The sequence below is a fragment of the Coturnix japonica genome, chromosome 3 (genome assembly GCF_001577835.2).
Source record: "Coturnix japonica isolate 7356 chromosome 3, Coturnix japonica 2.1, whole genome shotgun sequence".
In the NCBI taxonomy this organism is placed as follows: domain Eukaryota; kingdom Metazoa; phylum Chordata; class Aves; order Galliformes; family Phasianidae; genus Coturnix; species Coturnix japonica.
This window is the reverse complement of record NC_029518.1, coordinates 4,002,644-4,027,624: the sequence shown is the minus strand read 5'-3', so window position 1 is coordinate 4,027,624 and position 24,981 is coordinate 4,002,644. Positions and strand designations below refer to the sequence as shown.

At 41.0% G+C, this 24,981-nt stretch overlaps 1 protein-coding gene across 5 annotated transcripts in view; it reads left to right on the top strand.

Annotated features, from left to right (window-relative positions):
- RALGAPA2 (Ral GTPase activating protein catalytic subunit alpha 2) overlaps positions 1 to 24,981 on the top strand; it is a 106,946-nt gene that overhangs the window by 55,872 nt on the left and 26,093 nt on the right. For all 5 annotated transcript variants that reach the window (XM_015856606.2, XM_015856609.2, XM_015856611.2 and 2 more), the window contains 6 exons: positions 1,794 to 2,565; positions 3,008 to 3,079; positions 3,982 to 4,105; positions 5,208 to 5,363; positions 10,766 to 10,924; positions 15,683 to 15,810. In XM_015856606.2, the coding sequence (XP_015712092.1) occupies positions 1,794 to 2,565; positions 3,008 to 3,079; positions 3,982 to 4,105; positions 5,208 to 5,363; positions 10,766 to 10,924; positions 15,683 to 15,810 (1,411 nt within the window). The remainder of the gene's footprint in view (positions 1 to 1,793; positions 2,566 to 3,007; positions 3,080 to 3,981; positions 4,106 to 5,207; positions 5,364 to 10,765; positions 10,925 to 15,682; positions 15,811 to 24,981) is intronic.

Below are 24,981 nucleotides of genomic sequence, written 5' to 3'. Positions count from 1 at the left end.
TTTTTTTTTTTAATGAAATTCTGTTGCGAGTGTAATAGAACTTTAGAACTTGTTACCAACATTGCTATTTAGGATGATCAGAAAAGAAAGAAAATGACACAGAATTCAAAAGTTCTGTGGAGATAGAGTGGACTGACAGTCTGTTTTTGCCTTTGGTTTTACTTAAAATTTGGCACATATAATTACATTCCAGTGACTAAGATAAGCTGTAAATCAGGCTTGGTTTGAGAGTGTGCAGCAGCCTTTCTTGAATGGACACCATGATGTACCTGTTCTGAGTGATTTCAGAATGCCATGCGCAATGTGAACCAAATTCTGCAGCTGCATAAATGCAGTATTCCTGCTGACTCACAATACTACCAGTGTCAGAAGTGAAAAGAGATTATTTGGATCTGGCTGCATCGTGTTACACACTCCTTAAAAGCAACTGCAGTATGTATACAAACGTATAAAGTGTTTTATCTTAGAAACCGCCTTTATTTCAAACACTGTTAAAAGTTTTCAAAGCAGTGGCTGTTCAGCTATGAATTAAAGATTATCATATATTAATGTGCCTTAGTTAATTTCTGCAGGAAGATCAGAAGTAAAGGTGCAGCATTAAGTGGTACAAGCTATAGTTGGGTTTGGAATGTTGCTTTTAAATAGCGTGTTCAGGTTTTGATACTTGCCTGGTTTTGAGCCTTACAGCTTTTTTCTTTTTTTTTTCCTTCTGTATACACATTTTCAGTTTTAACTAAAAGAGGAAAAAAAAGGAAACGCAAAGACCTGTTTTACTCTCTTTCTGAGTAGCTGAGGAGGGGCTTTGTGAATAGCAGGAAGAAAAGGGTCCATGTCAGATGTGTTTGTGGTTTTAGTTAGAACAAGATGTTTCTTATCTCAGAGATGTTAATGCTCTACAATTGCTTCGGTTTAATTGTTTAAGAAAAAAATAGATTTGAACTGGAGCAGGCAGAGATTTACTGCCAGGGAGTAGAGGAAAAGAATATGGAACCTTTTTTTCTGAGGAGGAGGCTGAAGAATTCTTGGAGGCTAGCAAAATGAAAGCTGGAAAGGGATATAGCTGTTGTCTGGAAGTGTATTAGAAGGTATAAATGCCAAGAAAAAAACCACTGTAAACTGAAGAAAAGTGAACATGAACAAAATTACCATAAAAAAGAGAAAAAAACTGAGTATACATAGGATATAACTCTGGAACAAAGCTCCAGTAGAAGAACTGGGTGCACAACACAACTCCAGAGTCCTATTGGTTTATGAGATAACTGTGATGTATTTGCCTGTGATGAGGGCTTGTATGTGGATCTAGAGAGTCTCCCACCTGATGCAATGGACTTTACCGTGCTGCTCTTTTCAAATGACTGCTAAAAGTGGAGAAGTGTTGGTTTTTAGTTGCACCTCTCCATTGTTTCTGCTTCTTTTCCTCTGTCTCTCTCTTGATCTGACTGCCTTGTTGTTGACTTGTGGGAATGTGGGAGGTAAGGAGAAGCACCTGAATGTGCCAGGTGAAACTGCAGTGACAGCAGATGTTGTGGGATCCCTGTGCAGTGCTGTGTGTGCTTCTTACAAACTGTATGAAGACCTGGATGTCAGTGAAAGGTAAATTTCAAAGAGAGTGTTGAGTAAGGATGTGTGGTGGGTAGAATTGCTTGGGCAGTGGTTGTAAATAGTTTCTTGAAAAGGAATGATTTTGAGAATGACCAAAGCAAACTTCTAAAACGAGTCAGAAATGTGCAGATGTTATTTTTAATTACCTCTTGCTGGTTTTACTGATCTGTTCCCTCTATTGATTGTTCTAGAAAAAAGGAGAAGGAACTTAGAACTAATACCTTTAACGGCACGGATGGTTATGACTCATCTGGTGAACCATTTGAGCCACTACCCACTCAGTGGAGGTCCTGCCATTCTCCACAGTCTCCTTAGTGAGAACCATGACAACTCATATGTGGAATCCTCTGAGCTGTCATCAGAAGTCTTCCGGAGCCCCAACCTTCAGCTCTTTGTGTTTAATGACAGTACTCTTATATCATACCTCCAAATTCCTGCAGAAAAGAGGAAAGACACTGAGCCAGCAGTAGCCCCCTCGGATGTAAGGGTAATTGTCAGAGATATCTCAGGGAAGTACTCTTGGGATGGCAGGATATTGTATGGACCTTTGGAGGGCTGCCTTCCACGTCAGAGCGCAGCAGACTCGTTTGTGATATCAAGCAGCTCTGAGCACCACTTCAGTTCCCAAAAAGACATTTCTCAGGTGGAGGAAGGAGAAGATGCTCTTGACAAATTACTGGAGAAGATCGGTAACACTAGTCCTGAATGCCTTTTACATCCCCAGCGGAAGCTGAACGAGCCATCACCGCCACCCTTTGGAATGAGCTGCGACCAAGAGAATGCAATCACTGAAGCCCTGATGAGGCAAAGTACCCAGGAAAATGAGTATATTTTAAAATGCAGCTCAGACTTTAATATGAAGGTGGCCCATCAGGAAGAACCACGTCCTGCTGAACCTCAAGCGTCCTTTTATTTCTGTCGGCTGTTGCTAAATGACTTGGGAATGAACTCCTGGGATAGAAGGTAGGAACAGAGGGCTCAGGACATGTTTACAGTGCTTTTGCAGCATCTGACGTCCAAAAACTAATCCAGATCCACACGCTGTCCTCCCCTGCTGTAGTACTGCTCTTGTGACTTACAGTCATCCCAGCAAGACTTGTTAGTCTGAAATTCTGAGTTATTTATGAGTCTGATGATTTTTAAAGCAAGTGTTTTTCACTTACACTCTCAAACATGCACACTCTTAAAACAGCAATAATTGTACAGCTGGTAGTTATAGCACAGCTTTGAACTTTTACACATACCTATGACCATGATTATTTTTGGTAGATGACTGCAGATTATTTAGTGTAGAAAGAAAATGAATTTTTGTTAAATTGATTCCCTTCTGCTAAGAATTTGAATGCAAAAATAGTGACTATACCTTATTGCGTTTTCTTTCCTAATAATTTATGTATGTTTACAGGAAGAGCTTCCACCTTCTTAAGAAAAATTCAAAATTACTGAGAGAACTGAAAAATCTGGATTCTCGCCAATGGTAGGTAATGTTTAATAGCTCAGGGTTTCAAAAAGAGGGAGTAAGTGCATCACCAAAACCAATCATTGAAATTGCATGTGCCAGCAGTACAAAAACGTGTATGAAAACACAGAATTGTTGTTTCTAAAGAGCTGCAGAGCCTGAATGGAGAAGTGATTTTCAAAGGTGCTGTCTGCAGAATGCCAGATAGTAAGAAGGAAAACACAACAGCCTGTTTCCTGTTCTCTTTAGCTGAGAGGGGAGGGAAGAAGTACCAAAATTTTTTAATGACTTTGCATCGACTCACCCCAAGGACTTTTCTGCAGATTGATCCCTCTGTCAAGAGCAGTACATTAAGGGATAATCTTCATTCCACTCTTTTACAGCCAGGTAGAATAGAGTTCTGAGTATTACTTTAATTCCTTGGCACGTTTGCAGAATTGTAGAGTTCTGATTCTCTTGCACTCCACCAATTTTTATACCAGATCAATTGTAACCATCAGCCTTGTAAAACTCATCCCAGGAGTCAGTACATGCTTCTTCCTTTCTTATATATCATTGCCCCATAATTAAAATTCTGTTGGTCAGATTTTACTCTCATTAACAGCTGTGCAATCTTAATGTTTTCAGCAAGGTTGCACAGATGTAAGCAATTAACCCTGTAATTGGAACTTGATGATCAATTCTTTGGCTGATGAAAAGAAAGAATGGCCCTTGCTCTGCTCTCTGAACAGCACTATCTCTGCAGTGTGGTTGTGGGGGAAAAAGAAAAGGTGAACATAATTCAAAAGTTAAGTGATGAATTTGCGTGCATCAAAGAAACAGGCAGAGAGTAAAACATGGTTTTAGAGGGCAGGTGGTACAAAGAATAATTTCACCTACAACTTATTTTAATTCTCATTTCTTTTTATATCTAATTACAGCCGTGAAACTCACAAGATTGCAGTGTTTTACATTGCAGAAGGACAGGAAGACAAATGTTCAATACTGTCCAATGCCAGGGGAAGCCAGGCTTATGAAGATTTTGTTGCTGGACTGGGTTGGGAGGTAAAAACACAAATTTAGGCAAAATCGTGACCTATGAAAATCAAGTGTAAGCCAGTTAAAGTAGGTAAATGGAGAACAAACTGCTTATGTACCCGCTCGTTAATTCTTGAAAAAGAAAAGTGAATTTTAATACGCAGTAATACTTATCAGTACCTCAGAGGTCATTTTATTTGGCAGAATTCTGTAAATCCGAATGTTCCGGATATTCGCATCATTTCTACAAGCTGTGATATATTGCAAGTTATTTAAGACTTCTGTTAGCTTGCTGAAACAGGGGAACGGGAGGATGTTGTATGACAGAATACAAAGAGGAGGCTTTTTAGGTTAATACGTGACATGGTTGTGTGAAGCTGGAAGTAAACATCTTTCCATTCTCCCTGCTATAGCAGATATTGCTTGGAAGGTGAATTTAAAGACTCAGGCTGGTGGTGTCCCAGGGCTATAACATTTTAAATAAGCAATGTTTTCCATGTTCCTTAATTTCCCACCTCTTTAATTCCCAAAACCTTTACTTATTTTATGTCCCTCCTTGCTTTTCTTCTGCCTCTTGGTCAGATTTTTTTAGCCATCATTAGCTCAACAAAGTGAACTAGAATGCTTCAGAGAGTTTTCCTTGATTTTCCTTGAGCTTCTCATCAGGTTGCAGTAGTGGTCACATTGTCCCCTAGCAAAAGTCTTGAGAGCCTTTCTCACAGTCTTTCTTTTAGTACAAAGTTTCAATTTCTTGTACAGATTTCCTTAGTGGTTATATTTTCTGTGCAGTTTTTAATTAGCTCCCGCTGTGTGTGCTTTGGGTGGGCTTGCTAAGCCACATGGTAGCCCTTAGAGCACTGCTGTTCCATTGCTGATAGAAAGGTAGAATAGTCTTAAAGATAATCACTTGGTACGTAGTTAAGAGTTGTTTATTTTTAGTCCATGTCAGATACAAGAATGGGAAGCCAACAGATCTAAAGCTGAGATGACAAACTTGTACGGAAAGGCTTATCTTCCTTTGGGATGGTTACCATCACACCAGCTGTTGATTTGTAAATAAGTTGGGTTATTCATCAGTCCTTAAAAAAAAAAAGACTGATTTTTCTGATTGTGACTGTCAATCATTTAGGTTGATCTCTCGACACACGGTGGGTTTATGGGCGGTCTGCAGCGCAATGGCAGCACTGGGCAAACAGCACCCTATTATGCTACCTCTACCGTGGAAATCATTTTTCACGTGTCTACAAGAATGCCATCAGATTCAGATGATTCACTGACCAAAAAGGTAAGTCAGTTGCTGTGTATGTATTTCAAAACATTCAGTATAGTTTCCATGTGTTTAAATGAGGGTTTATACTCATAGCAGATTGTGCTGACTCGTCCTAGCAGGCTATCTTTTCTGTGCCACATGGTGCTCTGCAGCTAGATTATCTGAATTAAATGGCATCTAAATTCTGGATTCTGCAACACAATTAACATTTCCATGGTAGCCTTAAATACCACCATTAGTAATAATATTAGCAATAATTTCATTTGTGTGTTGTCTGCCTGCCAAAAACTGCTGTAGTGTGGTAGAACAAAACCACCAAATGCAGCATAATAAAACTTCACAGATGAATCGTCTGGTGTGTACCAGAAAAGAAAAGAAGTGAAAGAGAAGTGACAAGCATAGCAGTAAAAGCAGCCAGCTAATATTTAGAACCATTATCCAGTTATTCGCAATTGTGACAAGCAGACTCTGCTTCAGAGATGGCTAGAACCCAGTCCAAAATTTCGTTGGTATCAGTACTTCACGGTTTTTCTTTTCTAACCACTGATTTGAGATTGTGGTGCTTGCCAACTGCTGCTTAGTCAAAGAAGATTTTAGGTACATACCAAATCTTTGCTTCTTTAATTAGGATTGGCAACTTGTCCTACGCAGGTTGTTAATGTATATTAATGCTACTACAGCCATCCAGTATACTGCTGTGATACTGGTGTGCCCTGGGAATTAGCTATAGATACCACCAGATGATTTTTATTTCTGCTTCAGCTAGTTTTGAAATGATCTTTTCCTTGAAATAAAGGACTGGAATTTCCAGTTACCACTCTTGAAAACTCACCCAGTTAAGATGGAGCTTTTCTTCACATTTCTCATTTTAAAAAAAAAAGTCAAGAAAATTACATGTTGTCTTCATGCATGCATTTTACCTACATATCAGTACATTTACACAGTCATCAGAGTGCTCTAAGATAAAGAGGCAGGTCTGTGGCACACACTGAGAGACATTATAGTCTCTATCACTGACCCATGATAGGACTGTCCGTATTTCACTGTCTGTTCCTGGCTGGTATTTATCCAGGTACTGGTTAAAAACTCCCATTCTGAATGCTTTATAATTTCCTTCAGCAACATACTTCAAGGCCTCTCTCACGAAACTATATTTTGTATTATCTGCTTTGCTTCAGTTTAATCTCCTTTATTCTTACCCCATCCCACATGGTTCTAGAGAATAGATTGTTTTGCAGCAGCCTTGCTCATATTTGAGGTCTGCTTCTGTCTCTTTCACGGTCTTTCTTTTCCTGGACTAATTGTGGTCATTTAGACTAATCTTCCCTTCTAATTCATATCCACGAGAAACAAAAAGTGAAAGCATTTAGTATTTTCCTGACTTCAGGTCTTGAACTTTTAGGAAACAAGGCCAGCTCCAGTGCACATTATCCACAAAACACACCTTAAAGTAGTTGCTCTAAAGCTTAATGAGACCTTAAATGTGAATTCCTGTAAGGCAGGACAAAGCTTTGGGCAACCCAGTGGAGCTTGGGAGCTGGCCCTGCTATAAGCAGTGGTTTGTACTGCATGACCTCAGAGTCTTCTTTAATGTGGGATCTTCCATGATTCTGTGCTTTTGAACAGAACAGCTTTATTTAATTTGCTGTAGCTGTTTGGTAAACTGGAATACATTTCTGTTCAAATTAGCTCTGAATTCTTAACAAACTTTGCTGAAATGCAGCTAAGAGTGGGCAGCAATACGCATTTCAGAGGCACTGTAAAATTTTAGTGGGATCGATAGTTCTCTAATTCATTGGTAATGCTGGTGGATCAAATAGCTCACATTTAAAACTAGTGCTTTAAGCATGATTACGTATCCAGACCATTTCTAAGGACAGTATTAAACATACTGCAGGTTAAGAGCTCATACCACCTCAAAGGTAAACTCTAATGTCGGTTTATGAAGTTTCACTTGTGAATCCTGGCAGCATAATCTTTTTCTTGCCTTCCTTGTGCTTCCATTAGTTAGGGTTGCATGGATGCAATTTGGAACCTAAACTCCCTCTTGTCTTCTAAACCTTTGTCATTTCTGTGGTTTCTTTGCTTATTTTGCCTACAGACAGACAGAAAGAATTCAATACCAGACAGTTTGCTTGGCTCTTGAGCTATGGAGCTGAACACAAGTTCTTAACACCTGCTGGCCAAGGAAGTAGTACAGCACACCCCAAGTTCTGTGGGCTGGAGAATTGAACAGATGCAGTAATTTTACTTAATATGTTATTCTGGTCCTTTATTTTTACTGAAAATGAGGGTAAATTAATTTCTGGTATAAATTAATGGGTATAAGTGCACTTCCACTGAGGATGAACTTGATCCCTCATTTCTGTGCATTAATAATTTGTACTCTGTATACCTTTATATGAAGTACAGGGTGATCAATTGTTCATTCAGAGATCTGAACAGAAAACCCAACTAAGAATAAACACCACCCCCGAGTCACTCCAAATAAGGCAGCCCTGAAAGAAGTAATTTCTCTTAGAGTTACAGAAGAACAAAAATTCAGCTGCTATCTCTTGCTGCTCCTGGGGCTCAGCATCACTGTTTCTAATTTTTTTTTTTTACATCTGGATTTCTCGTGGTAAGAATGAAAATCAATCAGAGTAGCAGCATCCTGCAGTCCCCCATCTTGTTCTAACTAAATTGCATCTAACAGTTTAAAGATGGGCTGCAAAATTTTCGAGTGATTTATTCCATCTTCCCCCATTGTCATAGCAGAACTTTTTCAATTCAGAAATCTGCTTGCAACCCCATACTGAACTCTTGCTCCTTCGCTGCAGAAATTTGTTAGCTGGAGCTAGATTAGATTTTTAGCAGCTAATCTAACTGCTGTAGGGGTTTGCAAAGTGGGGACAGAGCTGTGCTATTGGATTTGTCCAATTCATTTGACTCCAGGACTATAATTGCACTTATGTCTTACAAGGCTTTTATAGCCTAGGGCTGGCGAGCAGCAGAAAAACAAATTGGCAGTGATACAGTAAGAGTGAAAGGGAATGAAAGGCACACATTATCAGTCTCCAGGCAGCACTGTTCTGGCAGGAAGTTTCTTGGTTAATTTACAAATAAAACTTAGATTTTAGGATGGGCGCACTGTCAGCCAAACAATGGGGATGTCAGGCCCGACTGTTTCTTAGCGAAAGGAGCAGCCCTGCCTCCCCACAAGCAGGAATTCTTCGGGCAAACAGACGACTCCTCTCTGGAGCCAGCTGGCTGGGTAATGCAATTAGTGGGGAGAGGGGGTCAGGCCGAGGTGTGTGCTGCGACCGGTGCTGGCCCTCGCAGCCACGCGTGGCGGGCTGGGTGCTCATTGAAACAATTGGGTTGCTTCTCCTCACTGGGGATTGCGTTGGGTTTTTGAGACAGATTCCTTCTTTCTTGACTGCTGTGGGCAGTTTAATAGAGGGGGTTCTTTTTTTCCCACCTGCATGTGCCCCTGCTCCAGTCTGTGTCTCTTTGGCCTTTGGAGCAGCCTTGCGTTGAGGATGTTGAGGCGAGCATACAGCCTGTGCTTGGAGCGAGCCACCCCTGAGCATAGCAGCTGCTGTGCTTCTGCTGACAGGATTGTCGCAATGGTTTTTATCAACGGAATGATCTCGTGAGAGCAAATATTTCTGATGGGTGCCAGTTTTATGTTTCTATAGATGCAGTGGTTAAAGAGGTGCGATTTAAAAACAAAGATGGTAACGCGCTTTTCTGCATTTGATGGGGATTGCAGCAAAACCAGCATTTTATTACCATCTCTTCCTGTCCCAAGCAAGCAGAGATTGAGCTAACTTCTTGTTTACCAAGCTTTGCTTTCCTGAGCATGATCAAGTTTTAAAGCAAAATAATTCATTGGTGAATTAAAAAGTGGTGTTTGGATGTATTTGGATTCCTGTTTTTGTAGCTGTGTGTGCCTTATATCATTCTCAAAGCACTCTAGGAGGTGAGGCAATACCAATGCTTATCTTCCAGGTCTTCTTTTTGGAGTAAAACAGATCTGTCTTCTGTTTGAATTTTCCTTTAAAACTTGGGGACATGTTCAAGATGGCCATGACAGCAGTGGCTCATGCTGATTTTATATGTCCAAGAAGCTCTAGTATTACTATTCTTAATGTATCCACATTTCATATAGGCTCAGACCATTTGCATTTTCTTCAAACAGTTAAAAATGTCATTTATGTATAGCTTTAAAAAAAGTACAACTGTCTTTCTTCTATTACATTTAAAACAAACTGAGGATCTGAGTCATTCTGAGAGTGTAGCTTTATTCTACTCCTCTAGAGTGCTAAGCTGTAAGCAACCCTTGTGGCTTCAATTCCTGTTGTGGTTCGTGGGTGTGTGTGTTTCTCTTATAACTGGGGTATGTTTGCCACTCAACTTTGTGGGACTGAAATTCTTTGCTTTAAAAGGCTCGACCTGGTTCTGAAGAGAAAAAGTGCTTTGGTACAGTATCAGCTCATACAAGGCTTGTGCAGATGATTTATCAAAGACAACTTTTGTTATTATTTTTGCACAGAGACCATGCAGAAAGCACAGTTATGCTTTGACTTTTGGTTAGGTCTGTTGTACGCATTGTTCAGAGGGCTGGCACCAAACTGAGGTGATACACTTCTAAGGTTTAAGTGGGACTAAAATTCTCCTTATGGATTAGATTGACGTTCTGCAAGTGGATTAAATTTTAACTTTAAAGCTTACAGTTGGAACTATTGTGCGTAGCTTGTACGTTATTGCCAAATACTCCTTACCATCTGTTAGGTCAGCTCCACTTCCTCCCATCACAAAGCAAGCACACGGTTCTTTAGATGGATTTGGGGTATGTCCTACTCAAAATTTATCCCCATTTTTTGCAGCTCTGCTCCAAATAAAATAAGTTCCCCAGTATTTCACATTCTTTTGTAGTTTCAGTGGTCCAAAACGTTGTGCTCACATTTTCAAACAAAAATCCTCCTTGGAGACCCAGACAGCAAGAAAATATATTTTAATGCAATAAGTTGAGAAACAGTCATTCATGATGGGAAATTTCTTGACGTCCAGAATCAAGGCATTTCTGTCACAGCCACATTATTTTAACTGACATTTGATGTCTTGCATTTAATGTTTTATTCTCACAGCTCAGATTCCCATCTTAAATTATTGTATATAATGTACATTTACATATCACTTAATGGCTAGCTTGATAATTACTTAATTAAGCCATCAGAAGACAATGTGTTCTCAATGAAGCAAATTATTTAGCTGATCTTTTCACGAGCAAGTGGAGAAAAACAACATTTTAACTTTTTTTTCTGTAATGAAATATTCCTAGTATTGAACATTGTAATTCAATTTGTAAGCCATGACCCCTCATAAACTGTTGTTATCACTCTGATTAATAAAGAGCCAATTTGCTGTTGCAGCTTCGTCACTTGGGAAATGATGAGGTTCACATCGTCTGGTCTGAACACAACAGGAACTACCGCAGGGGCATAATACCAACAGATTTTGGAGATGTTTTAATTGTTATTTATCCGATGAAGAATCACATGTTTTTCATAGAGATAATGAAGAAACCAGAGGTACGTTTTGAACGCCTTATTGAATCTGTCATATCTTCTGCACAACTGACTGATAGTTAAAGCTCAGTGTTTTAGTTTTTTCTTTCCATGCTAGAAATGCAAATAGCAATTAAAATATGCAGGTAATTTTATTATATTATGCTCAGTGCTTAAAGAACCACTTCAGAATTCTGAAACCACAGGATTTATTGTGCTTAGGGGTTTAAATCATGATGAATTTCCAAAGTGAGCCAGTAATAGCAAAACAATAGAGACTTAAACTCCACATTTGGTATTGATTCACGTCATAAGATGTATGCACTCCTGTACATAACAGCACTGTGCATAACCTCGCATATTGTCAAGACCCTAACCATAATCTGACTCAGTGGGGTAGTGTGGCCACTGAATATTCTTACATCAAGTGTTTGAGTTTGTGAGCCATTTAATTCATTGTTATGCAACCACACTTTAAGATATTTTTTTTAAGTAGTGTATTTTGTTTCCCTGGAAAACATCAAGTGTCTGTGAGTCCATATCTATATATACATTACCCCCTTACCCTCCCCCCCAATCTATTAGCTGCTGGTGTATGCTGTATATAATTTATGAAAGTAATCATTGTGATAAATACCATTTTCCTTATGCAAGAGACACTGTTTGTTCAAGAAAGTAACCAGCTGTGGAAGAGTGCGTCCATCAGGTGTTAGATTCACAGTGTTGTTTCTAGATAGGGCTATTATACATTAGTAACTAGAGGCTTGCCAGTATACATTTCAAACGTGAAAGTCTTTTATACGTTGGAATATTGGGTTACTTTTCTTTGCACTTGTTGAGTTCTGCAGTTTACTTCTCTAAATTTTTAACTCTGAGTCTTCCATAAGGAAATGTGGAGTTTAGCTCTATGAACATGCTTGAAAATTCACAGAATCAACCTGAGAAAGGCTGTGTCATCTTGTGTATTAGTCAAAGATACCCAACGGGCAGAAAGAATAATAGCTAACTGGAAATTTAGTGTTATCCCTACATTTAAAGTGCAAACCATTACAATGTAATAAAATTAATCCAGACATTTCCAGGGCAAGTGTGGCTGACCTTTTGTTCACCAGCTACTGACCCCAGGGTGAATGAAAGAGGCTTGCAGAGAGAAATGTCTGTTGTTTGGCTTCAGTCCCTGGTATTTAAATTGCATTCCCTAATCAAATGAAAAGGCTGTCCTCTCTATCAGGTTACAGAATCCATGGCAACATTTGGCCTTTTATATACATAATGTTAGCCTTTTTGTTTGCATCTAAGTAGAGACACCTGGAGCAATGTTAACATTAACCGATTTAGCATTAATAGCTTCATTATATAAGAATTTCTGATCAGATAGCTGTTACTTTTGTTATATTGCTTCAGCTTGTATTGTTTTCATTTTTTATCTCCCTGCTTGGCAACGGGGCAATGATTTGCAAATTTTTTTTGTCTTGATTAATTAAGCAATATAATTATCAGGAACCGTGATGCAGTCTTTGCTCGACAAAGCTTCTGAGGGAAGACAATAGTAAGTCTGTTAGTGTGAATGCATTCCACGCGTCACAGATGCATGAGGATATTCTGAACAATGAGACGAAAAGCTGCCTGCAAAAGAGGACAAAGAATGCCAGGCAGACTCTACACACTGCACATACCGCCAGGGACATACTGCGGGTTCCCTGGGACACAGATGCCTTGTTAGATTGCAGCTAGTCATCAGAGATTAATTCTCAGCCATTTGGTACAATAATTTACCCATTCCCCAGTCTTTTAACTAGTGCTGCTTGCTATAGAACTGAAGTCTTTGTGCTCAAAAGGTTTATTTAACCTTGCCTACTTTTACTGTTTGCAACAAAAATATATATATTTTTTTATCCTGGAAAATATTGAAGCAGGTGTTTGCAGTGTGGTGAATATTAATTTCTGGGCCGTGGATGACTTGCTTTGACATTTGTGGTAGCCTGCGAGCGAGAGGATTTACCCCTTGACTTCTTTTTTAGATTTAATTCCTTCCTATGCCTAATATATATACTTTTCTGTAACCATTTGAATCAGTTCTTTTCTTAAATATCTGGTTAAATGCTGGCCTGCAGAAAAGTACTGAGTGGGGCATGTGTGCTCCTGTGCATTGAGTTCAGCTGTCCCTTTTCCCTTGTTACGGTGGGCTTTGTGTATGGAGGCTGATGATCTGTAGCATCCCATTGACTTCGATGACCCTGCTCTTGGTTCTGCTTCTGGTTACAACTCATCTTGCTTTGACAACATGAAATCATTCACACTCAATGAAAAGTTGCTTCCATCATTCGCACTGTTGCTCTCTTTTCCCATCAGAAAGCATGCACCAACTTAACTTTATGAAGAATTCTTGACAGAGCATGTGCTTGGGGACTCAGTTCTTCAAGTAAACTAGTTTGCTCCTTAGAAAAAAAAAGTGTTTAATTTCCCAAAAGTTATTTGTATATAATCAGATGCAGTTAACCAAGTGGAGTTCACAGTTGTACTTCACTCCCATTTTTGTTGCTCTTCTGCTTCCTTAGTGGTGGCAGTGCTGTGGCTGGGGGCCAGCTGGGCCAAGCAGGGCTTCTCTACCCTTGTGCCCCACAAGCAGGCAGAGCAACCTGCAAGGTTCAGCAGGGGGTTTGGAGTGGGGAAAAGTGCAGTTTGTTTGAGCGCATCTATTTAACTTAACTGCTGAACTTTTTGTTTCAAGAGCTCTGACACATAGGAGGTAATCTTTGGGGGGGAAAAAAATGTTGGAGAAATTGCTTAGTGAAAGACTTCTAGAAATATGAGCATAGGTAAGTACTTACACACACACACATATACATGAAGTACAAACAGAACACACTTTGTATGTATTTTCAGTGTATAAATACAGTAATCCTGTGTTAAGAGAATTAGCCACACTCCCTAGGGCTCCAGGTGTTTCTGAAGAGCTGAAACTAAGTCAAAAGTGCTTACAGTCGAAGAGAATGAGAATCAGTTTCTCAGTATTGTAGCATATGTACATGCTAATCTGACTTAGAATATCCAGCATTCATGTGTGCATATAGTTTTAGAACTAATACATACTTCACTTGCTTGTTCCTACTCATATAAAAATGCAGATTTACATTTTATCTCCTTTTATTGATACTTGAAAGATAGAATATATCTGTTGAAAAGCTTCACTTAGAAATGTTACTGCATTAGCTGGAGAAACTTGGTGCTGTGGAACATCATCACTTCCATGGCAAAGATTTTCTTCCTGTCACCTTTCTTTCCATCTGGCCAATTAGGAATGGTAGCAGGATAAAATAAAGCAAAATTCCATGCAAAGGTTTTCATTAATCTTTTTTGTTTTTTGGAGGTGGGGGGAGGCAATATTTTAAGTAAAGGAATGACAAAATAACTGTGAGAAGACAGCTGTCATTTGCAGATGTTACATTAAATCCAAATTTCTTCTGTAATTCATTGCCACTTCTAATTAGAGGAATTCCCTCGATGCAGGGGATTTATATTATTCTCTTTGTCCATTTATTGAATGACTGTCACAGTCACCCACGAGCAGTTGCAGAAGAATAATGGAGGGTATTTATTTATGTGATAAGCCTCTGTACAGATGGAAAAAATCCATAGCTTAAATATTGGTAATTGCTGTTGGCTTCTGCTTGGATTTTTTTTTTTTTTTCATTTTGAGTTTGTGATAGGGAAGTGAGTTTGACTACTTGTCAATAATGAAATTTCCTATGCAGTTAATGATTGTTTTTTCTCTGTTCTCGACATGGCAAAGCATGTTATACCTACCTAATTGCAGACGTTTTTTGCTTTTATAAAGTGTTTGGGCCTCTTTTCTCTTTCACCTAATGTTGCCATTGTCTGAAGAGCCATATGCCACCAAATGATGAGGCTCCTTTGGAAGTAACCCTGCAGTAACACAGCTCTCACATCTTGATACTGCCCGTGAGATGGACCCGTCGCCTCTGCTCCCTGTGCCTATGGGGCACTGCCTCAAAGAGATGCCATCTCCTTGCATTTCCTGATCTTGGATCAGCTCAACATTTTTCCTTTAGAAAAGTCTATGGAAGGAGCTCATAAAATAATGCCTGAAGCAAAAGCTTCTGCAAGTGGAGGATTCAGCCAGTGAATCAATGTCCTGCTGAGATGCAAGGCAGAAAACCTCTCTGAGTATGTGCTCCGAATGGAGCAATAAGTTCCAATTTATCGGTAAATTTTGCTGATGTATGTAATAAGTTCATCTTGAATATGCTGTGAAATGTCTGAATGCACATCAAGCGTAATTACAAAAGATTAAAAACTTAAAAAATAGGAGATGAGTATCATACCGCAAATGTCAGTATGTAAAACAACGTGCTCTTACTGTTTCCTGGCACAATAGTTTAGTAGACTTTTATTGTGGCTCTGATACTTATTTTTCCAAACGTCAATAATCTGTATTTATATAATGCAAGATGCAACATGTTGTGCTAGCAAATGTGGCACGGCTGACTCAGAGCCGTCTTTCTGTCTGTGATTTACAAAGGAGACTGTGCAAACTATCGCTTGTAATGTAGCTGAACATCTGAAGTGCCTTGATCTGTTCAGGAGGAAGTCTTCTTGCCTCCCTCTCACCTCCATCAAGCAGCCTTGCTGTGAAAATCCCGTGGGAATCGGGCATACTGTTTATTGTTTCTGTATGTCGTTTTGGAACTTGCTCCTGTGCTTCCTTGAGCTTTCCTCAGCTCAATTTCACATGTGCTGTTTTTATTTTGGGGTCTGCAGGTGCCGTTCTTTGGTCCTCTCTTCGATGGAGCCATCGTGACTGCAAAGCTGCTGCCAAGCCTTATATGTGCCACGTGCATCAATGCCAGCAGAGCCGTCAAATCACTTATCCCTCTCTACCAGAGCTTGTATCCTTTCCTGCTGATGATGCAAAGTTCCCCTTGGTAGGGTTCTTCTGAATACTCTGCTGCTATGAGGTAAGCATTGGTGAAAATACTTACTGGAAAAGGTCAGAGCTTTCTGCGTGTCAAGTTATGAGTCATTCACACCCTGCTGCCATTCAGTGCTTAAAAAAGAAGATCACAAAGATGTTATTAGCAGCAGGCAAAGAAGTGGATTTGGACTTACACTGATGCTTTGAACAGTAAGTAGTGATAATATTCCGTTTTCTTTCATGGTAGTAAAAGTTATCTACGGTATACATTAAGCTAATATACAGATGTCAGTTGTGTTCATATCTGGTATAAGACAGTAGTCCAGTTAACTTTACTAGGACCTGTTACATTAGTAAGACAGATGGGATTTGGCTTCTGAGACGGTTATTTCGGTTCCCTAATTCTATTTTCAATCACTTTCTGTAATTGGAGCTTTTCAGAATGCATTTTCTTACAGCAGCTGGAAGATAGCTAAGTGCTATCTCTTCTACAGGTTGTAAGATAAACTTTTATTCTTATATGATATACAAACTAACTGGGGTATTCTTATGTGATATAGAGACTAACTGGTTTCACTGTAGTTATGATTTTCTCATAATGCCAATGCTATGCTAGAAATGTTTCATAGCTCGTTTTGTTAAGCATATTATTTAGGTCAGTAACAGCGCTCACTTCACCTTGGTTTCTTTGGGGAAGTTTTTACTTGAGAATTGTTCTACTAGTATGAGTTTGAGAAAGAGTCTGGAAGTGCTTTGAGCTTTGAAACAATATTAATTACTTTTGAGATGCATATTTTTAAAACACAATATTTTCCAAATATTCTTTGTTTAAAAACATGCTGGGTTTTATCCCATACGTGCTGCAGGAAATTAAAAGTAGCACTGTAGTTAAATAAACTCATTTGGATTAACTTCATTATTTACCCATTTCATGTATGAAACAAAGCCAGTTGGTGGTTGTTGCATAAGCATTTGAACGCAGTACATCAGTTGCAAAGTCATGGCAGTATCTAACAGATGACTCAAAAAACAAAACTTGCCAGGTTTTCCACTTCTGTTTAAGGAGAGAATTCTGGCTAATGCAGAATTCACCTTAATCCATCTGCTTATTTAGGTAATTCCTAATAGTGAGATAATAGTGGTAAAATTATCGTAAGAAACTGCGCTCATTAGAATGAAGAGACTAATGGCTTCTTCCAGTAATCCCACCACCAACCTCTGATTTCTGCATCCCACTCAGCTTTTGGCTTTCAGTGTTTTGTCACCGATCTGCTGTGCTCCCACTTTCCTGCAGGGTCCCCTTCTGGGCCTTTCATTGTCTGCAGTGAAACGTGAGCAGCACGAACATGACAGCACATGCCACTTCTCAGCATATGTTTGAGATCTATCTGAAACCATATCTGTCCCCAGATTCTTTTTTGTATCTGCTTTTGTACCAATGACATCTGTAGTGGATCGACTGCTACATCTCTATTTGACGGATGAAAGAGAATTGAAGGATTTCTGAAACAGGACAAAGATATCATAGTGGGAAGGTCCCATTAGGATGGCACTGGAGTGATGTTCAGTCACTTTGTCGTACTGAGAAGGAAAATATCTCAAAGGTGAAGAAACTTTAAAAAAATAATACCAAAGGGAGAAATAAGAAGCAGTAATTCTGGCAAAGGGAAGGGTGATGTATGGCAGCACTTGAGACATAACTTTTGTGGGGTCGCGTGCTGCTGGGTCTGGCAGCATCCTGTCAGTAGTGACAGCTGAAGTCACTTGCAGGGAAGTCCGCAAACTCTGGTTCCAGCTGCCCTTGTCAGAGGCTTTGAGGGAAGTGTAATCAGCCACAGAGATTAATTTGCATCTCAATTAGGAAAGAGTCAGGAGGAAGTGGTGAGGTCTGTTGCTGGAAGGTTGGGGAAGAAATCTCATCGGGCACAAAGGCTCTGAGCTGGGCGCTGCAGCGAGCAAAGGACAGCATCTGAATCCAGTTTCCATGGGGACCAGGACCACAGAGCTGCTTTGCACTGTAATCCCTTGGTCACGATGACACAAATTCCAGTATTGTACCCAAATACATTTTTCTGTTGGAAATACCTTTGAAAATGAGAACGGTAACTATGGCAGAACACACAAGGTTGTTTAGTCTGGTTTGTGTTTAGGGGGGGTTTAGGGGGGACTGGGTTTAGGTGAGTGTTTCTGTCTTATGGAATTCATTAGGGTGGGAGAAATATTCATTAAAAAATAATTAACTATACTTAAACTTTTGTTTAATGCTGTTCTGGCTACAAGTTCTTTGTGTGTGTCAAATGACGTGTGATGGCATTGCAGGCAGGCTGCAAGCAGCGTAGTTGCACATAGCTGTGTTGTCTTGAATGCTTAAAGCTCAATTTTCTCTGCCACTGCTGTAATGTTTACATGTTAATGGATGGTTGTACATTAGTATATGTTCAAAATAATCATTTTTTCAGGGGTGCGTTCAGTCTTGGTGCACTGAAGCATTGAGGCTGAACAGCCGCAGGCCAAACTAATTGGTGCTCTCACTATCCTTAAGTAACTGTTGAGTGCAAGGTAATGTGTTTCAGCAGCTTCACCAGGCTGCTTTTTCAGGCAACAATTGTTACTCTGAATATGTTTGTGTATTTTATGGAAATCACAAACAGGAAGGTGGGAACACCGAAAAGTAATACTTCGGCTTTCCTTAAATTAGAGGATGGTTATGTGTCTATTTGTCTATATTACTGTCATCTGAGCAGAGTAAATGATGTCAGTAAAGCCTTGGCTGCACCAAATGGATGCCTCGAGTTTCTGATGGAAGCTAGGTGGTGATCTGCAGGACCAGATCATGTTATCGCAACAACATTACAGCATCCGGAGACAGGAGAGAAGCAACAAGTACTGAGGCAGAACACTGAGATTTTGGCACTTGCAGTGCAGTAAGTGAGAATGCATGCCTGGGATGGAAGGCAGACTGCTCAGGCAAATGTAGCTGGAAGAGGTAACAGCTGGTTGCAGCCAAGTGATTGGTCTGTTGATTTGTCTGCTTTTTCTTTCCCATCTAACACATTTCTTAGTAACGATGGCATTGAAGACCCTACTTTCTTATTCCCTGTTTTCATAATAATGATAATAATAGTAAGAATTGTGCAGACTTCAAAGTAAGAGAGCTGTTCTTCAGATCCCATTGGCTAAAAGACTGTAGCAGACCTGGTGCATCCTCACTTGAAAGAAAAGCTTGGCAGAGCTTGATAAATGGTCACAGCAATACAGACGTTGGTGGATTGCTGTCACAGTGGGTGAGGTCTGTGAGGCAGACCTGTGTGCTGGAATGTAAACGTGCACATCCTTCTTTTCACTCTTCTCTAAAGTAGTGTTTCTTTTTAATTGAATAAATAACATTGTCTTTTGATTCCTGGGTTTTTTCATACTCTGCTATAGCATCTTGATTAGGGTATGGTGTTGACATCCTCTCTGGGGAAAGAAGAAACAACTTACAGTAGGGGGGACATGCAGACTCATCTGCTCGTTTTCTATCAAAACAATGTTTCAGGTAGCTAGGAAAATGTTCTTGGAGATGTAATCCTAGCAGGAACAGCTAATATAAGCTGTGCTGCTTTAGCTTTCTTTCATCAATAGAATTCCATTCTATTCCAAATATACTTAGTCTGGCAAGCAGGAAAAAAAAAACCCATCACAATTGCAGGTTGAGATACTGTTTCCAAAGTTGTTTGCTTTCGTTGTTGATGTTGCTGTTCAGTCAAAGAGGAAAATCTGAAAGAGAGACGTCAATTCTTGCTTAGTTTACCTTGGGTGTCCTCAGTGCTTTGCTGCAATGTAACACATCTGTGCCTTAGTGCATCTGTGCAGCAGACGCCGGCCGTGTCTGTGCACTACAACAAACAAAAAGCGCTAGGAGGATGCATATGCTTTACATAGTATCCGAGCACTGGATGTCACCATTTCCCTGCTTAAGATTTGCAACCCTATGGGCCAGGAGAAAACAGCCTATATTTTGAGAGGTAATTTGCTGTGCGAATGACTCGTAAAGGTTTATGCACTGTGGTGAGTGTGGCATGCCTGCTTACACACACCAAGTGAGCAGCTCATGAGGACCAAATCAATCAAAGACCATGTTATTACTACATATTTAATATGCAGTAATAACAAAAAAGCCCCACAACTTTAACTCCTTACACTGTATCCGGATATGAACACATCCAATATATGTGAATATCTAGAATCAAGCCTAAGAGAAGATCATCAGCTTTGATTTCACAATGGATTGCTTCTGTTGGCTTAAACCAGTTTATGATTAACTTAACATACAGCGATCGGTCTGAGTGGTCAGGCTAAAGAACTGTTTGCTGTGACTGAGTCAGCTGTGTAAATGACTGTCATTTTTTTAGGCACGTGTATTTCAAGGTGTCTGAAAAGATGTTTTGTGCACTTTTCAAACTGCGTTTTGCTGAGTTATATTCTGGTTATAAAGAGGTGTTTGATTGCACCGTGGAAGTGAAATGGAAAGCCTGCTGATCTTTTTAGAGAGGAGTTCATCATTTGTACCCCTTCTTCCATCTAAAGAAGTCATGCCCTTGGGCTATGTAGATGCTGCTAGAAATGACTATGAAATTCTAAAGCATGTGTCACGGGAGCTGTGACAATTTATATGACACGGCATCTGACAGTTTTCTGCCCAAATGATGGCTTCTGGCTCGCAGGCAGATCCGTGGCCTCTCTTGCACTGCTTTGTCTGGAGAGCAACGTGCTTGCCGTGCTGCTGGTCCCCAGGCCTGGGCTGGCAGAAGCGCGCAGACCCCTCGGAGCGGTGCCGATCGATAACCGACTGCCTCCCTCCTCTGACTCCTCTGCTCACAGCGCAGCCTTCTCCGGGCAGCGATCGATGCCTCTAATCTGCCGCAGCCTGTAATAAGTCATGCGAGGCAAAGCTTTTAGGTGGCATTACATGGGATTGTGGAGGCGGCTCTTCAGCTCTTATTCATAGTGCTCTTCATAGACTCGCGGAGAAATCTACTGCAGCTCACTTGTGAATATCGAAGGAGTGCATAATGCTTCCGCAGGCCTGAACTTGGCGCGCTCCGTGGTGACATATGGACACAACAGGTTTAAGGTCCTGTATTTCTGTGTATGCATCTTACATACCCATCCCTGCTCGTGTTCCCTTGTAACGCACGCATCATCTTGCATCCACATCACTGCTATCTGCTCGTTTCCTTCATTTCACAGGAGGGAAGGGAGGTGGTAGTGAAGGTCGCGTGGTGTGTAAGGAGTTGATTGAGAAGTGAGTTGAGCTCTAGACAGTGCAAGAAAATGCTAGCTTTATTCATGGGACATGTATTGCAGTGAGAACTCAGGCCATCCCAGCTTTTTATCTGCCAAGTGATTTGATGAAGGGTCCTAAAAAAAGGGCCTGCAATTAAGCGACATCATGTTCTTTAAAGTAAAAGAATGAATTCAGTGTGTCAGAAACAAGAAAAGTGAACTTTGGATGTGTTAAATGATGTACTCATACAGCCATTGAAAGCCACAAAAGTACACAGCTACGTCCCCACTAAGGACTGGAGAGTCAGGGGGCTTTCTTTAGGCAGTAGTGCAGTGGGTGGTGATGTAGTGGAACAGGTTGCCCAAAGAGGCTGTGGTTGAATCCATATCCACATTCAAGGCCAGGCTGGATGTGGCTCTGGGCAGCCTGGTTTGGTGGTTGGCGACCCTGCACATAACAGGGGGTTGGAACTACGTGATCATTGTGGTCTTTTCCAACCCAGGCCATTCTCTGAGTGTGATTCTCTTCGTGTGGTGAATGGATAGGTTTAGGCAAACACTTCTATTTAAACTTAGGGCTTTTTTCCGGTGCATGCAGATGAACAGTTCTGAGTTGCGTTTTCAAACTAAGCGGTGCTGATTTGGCTGTTCCTCCCCTGTTAAGTTCATGAGGATTTACGTGGCTGTAATTTCCTCTGCACCTTTTAATACGTCGTTCCCTAGTGCTCACCTTGGGGTATCTTTGTTCACCTTTCGGTGTGGCCGGGAGGAGCAGGGCAGAGGGTCCCAGGCTGCGCAGGATGCGTGCCGCTGCCGCTCGGCTTTGTGCACGCTCATTAGCATGCTGGCTGGGCGCCGGCGCTGCCTTTGCTCGCTCGGCGAGCTCCGCTAGCTTACCAGCTGTTCCTGCTGCTCGCGACAATGTCCGGCGTGTCCGGATCACCGGGTTCCTGCGCCCGCCGCCGCGCACAGACAGCCTTTCCGCTGGGGATGCCCACGTGGCCGCCCGGCAGCAGCGGCAGCGCATAAAGTAGCAGGGCCCTCGCATGGCATATGGTGTCTGGATTCATACGAGATGCAAAACTATTCTGCCGCTAATGCACAATGACTCATAGCATTGCTAATTTTTCTAACAAAAGCCCACTTCCACACCCACACTTTTAACCCCTCGGGCTAAAAAGCCTCCTCTTTAGTTTCAAAGCCTTGGAAATGTAAGGAGGTGGCTTCTGGATCAATAAATGAAACCCTGTATTTATTTAAAGCGTATGCAGGTCCTAACGGTTATTTTGAAATGCTGTAGAATGCTGCTCTCAAAACGCTTCTCTGACATGCAGGGATCTTCTTTTTGTTCTAAAGGGAGTTTTTTATCCTTTGGTACTTACATAGTACAGCAGTAGCCAGAACTCGGCTGGGATAATAAAAAGTCATTCTCAACTCAGAAAGAATCAATGTCCAGCAGTCACATATTGCAGCGTGAGTTACCCTATTTGCTATCATTGCAAATAGCTTTTAATATCTCACCGTGTTTCCCTTACACTGTCTATTTGGGAAGGAAAATAACTTGCTTTCCAACTAGAGGGAGCTGCTGGTCCCGCTCGTGCTCATTCTTAGCCCTCTAGACTAATTCCTTTGTGCAGAACGTCCGACGATCGTTTCTGCATTTTAATAAAATTATGTGGAATTACCTGAGTAATATTAAGAAGACAGGTCTTAATTTTTACCCTGTGATCATCCCATTAAACCACAAAACTCAGAGCAAACTAAAGCACGTACAGCTTGCATGGCACATGGGTACTCCGTGTGAATGTGAAATTATATGTAGGTCATGAGAAGACTCGTTAGAGGAGACTGAAAAGCTTGGGCTTCTCTACTTTTGTTACTAGACACAAAGCCCAGCAGAGGCACGTGTGGTGGGGCAGGAAGCCCTGCGCTGCTCTGTCACAACAAAAGAACAAAGGGATGCAGGAGGAGGTATGGAGATGGCCTCATCCCAGCTGGACTAACTCCTTATGCTTGGAGAAGTTGCTCCTGTGTGGGATGCTACTTGTAAGGAGAGTCCTGGCCAAAGCACTCCCACCTGGCACTAGGAGCTACAGGGGGGTAAGGTCCACATGCTGGCCTGCTATGGGCACGTGATGGCCACTCACCATTCCCAAAGCTCTGTTGCCAACTTTAGAGCCTCAGTCTCCATTCCTCGGGGCAGTCTGGAGTCTTTGAGATGTGTGTGTGCATCTTCATGGGTTGCAGGGTACGAGCCACCAGCTGGACGTGCATCTGGGCATCCTCAATAGACACACACCCAACTGCACAGGAACTCGCATTATATACAATCTCCAAAGTATTCTTGTCATCTTTTTGTCTAATTTTTCCTGTTTTTCCAAAGAAAACTTGTTTGTCATGAGCTATACATGCTGTAATTCAAAAGTTAAGAAACTCTCTATAGGAAGAAAATGAAGTGTAGCTTTGAATCTTTCTACTTGGTTGGAATCTTTTTAATGGTTTTGTTTCTCTCTTAGCAAAAGTGGGCTTCCAAATTCAGTGCTGACCACACTGAGGAGGTGAGACCGGATCTCCCCCAGGCCTCCCTGCAGCCTGCTGTTCCTGTGAGCCTGACATTCAGAAAATGAGGTCCATGATGTAAATGGCTGTTTTGCAAATGCTCTTGTAACGGGCATCACTGTAATCCAGTATTATCCCTTAAAGAAAGATCTTCCTTCTACGTGCAGTCAAAAAAGTTGTGAAATATCCTGTTACTGGAGACGTTTTTGTTAGGTTGGGGATGAAAGCTTGGAGGCAGCAACAGAAAGGAATAGGAGAAAGATGCTTTTCTATTCTGGGCTCATTGGCATGTTCACCTTCATGTTTCCTTTCCTCAATATCATCTTTTCATGTATATTTTAAAGTAACTGTAGTTGCCTTATAATTGTTAATAATTTCTTGAATCTAATGCTAAGCATCTAATAAGCATACAGCATTTTCTGTTTAAAAAAAAGAAAGAATTTTGAGTTAATTTTCAGTGTTTTAGTCCTGTCTCTAAGTTGGCCTGGACCAATTAGGTGTCTTTTAGAAGCCCTAACGTCTGCTGCACAGCTGCATTTATCAGTACCACTTCAGGATATCCATCTTGTTCCTTGTCAGTCTTTAACAATGTGGACGATGTTCAAAACCTTTCTAGTCTACAGTCTGTTGGCTTTGTAGGCATTCCCCTGCCCACCTTTCAGTAGTGCCGTTTCCATAGCAGTGATTTCACTTAGAATTGTTTGCATTATCACTGAACCAAGCCTGGAGTTTGCTCAGCTTTTTGTTGCTATTAAGCTGTGATGCCAGAAATGCAGCATCATGAAAGTGAAGTCATTAAAATACATCACATAAACTCAAGTGTTTTTCTTTTTTCTCAAGCTGAAAGATCTTACCTTAATTCATATCATACCTGTGACTAATGAGCTTCCTGGTATTGGAAGTTGGCTTCTGGAGTGTTCGGGTGCTGTGCTCCCAGAGCAGCACTGTTACGGTGATGGAAGGATGGAAGCACTGAGAAGGTTATCACAGAGCCTGTTCCTTAGGGGAGCGAGCACTGAAGCTGGTACGTGGATGTTTTGCACATCACAAGCCAACTCCTCCCCTCACTCTGAATGTCTGTCCCCATCCCAGCCTTCCTCTCCCCAGCACCTGGCACAGCTGGGACACTGGGCTCTGACATTGCTGTTTCCCAGCGCAGCTCCAGGGGTAAGAAACAGAAGGGGCTGCGATCTGTTTTCTGTCCTTAGCTGTTAAATATGTTCTGTTTTCTGTCCTTAACTGCTAGATAGAACTCCACGTGATTGTAAAGGTTTGGCACTAGAGAAACAGCTGCTGCACCACACCTAGCAGCTTTGAA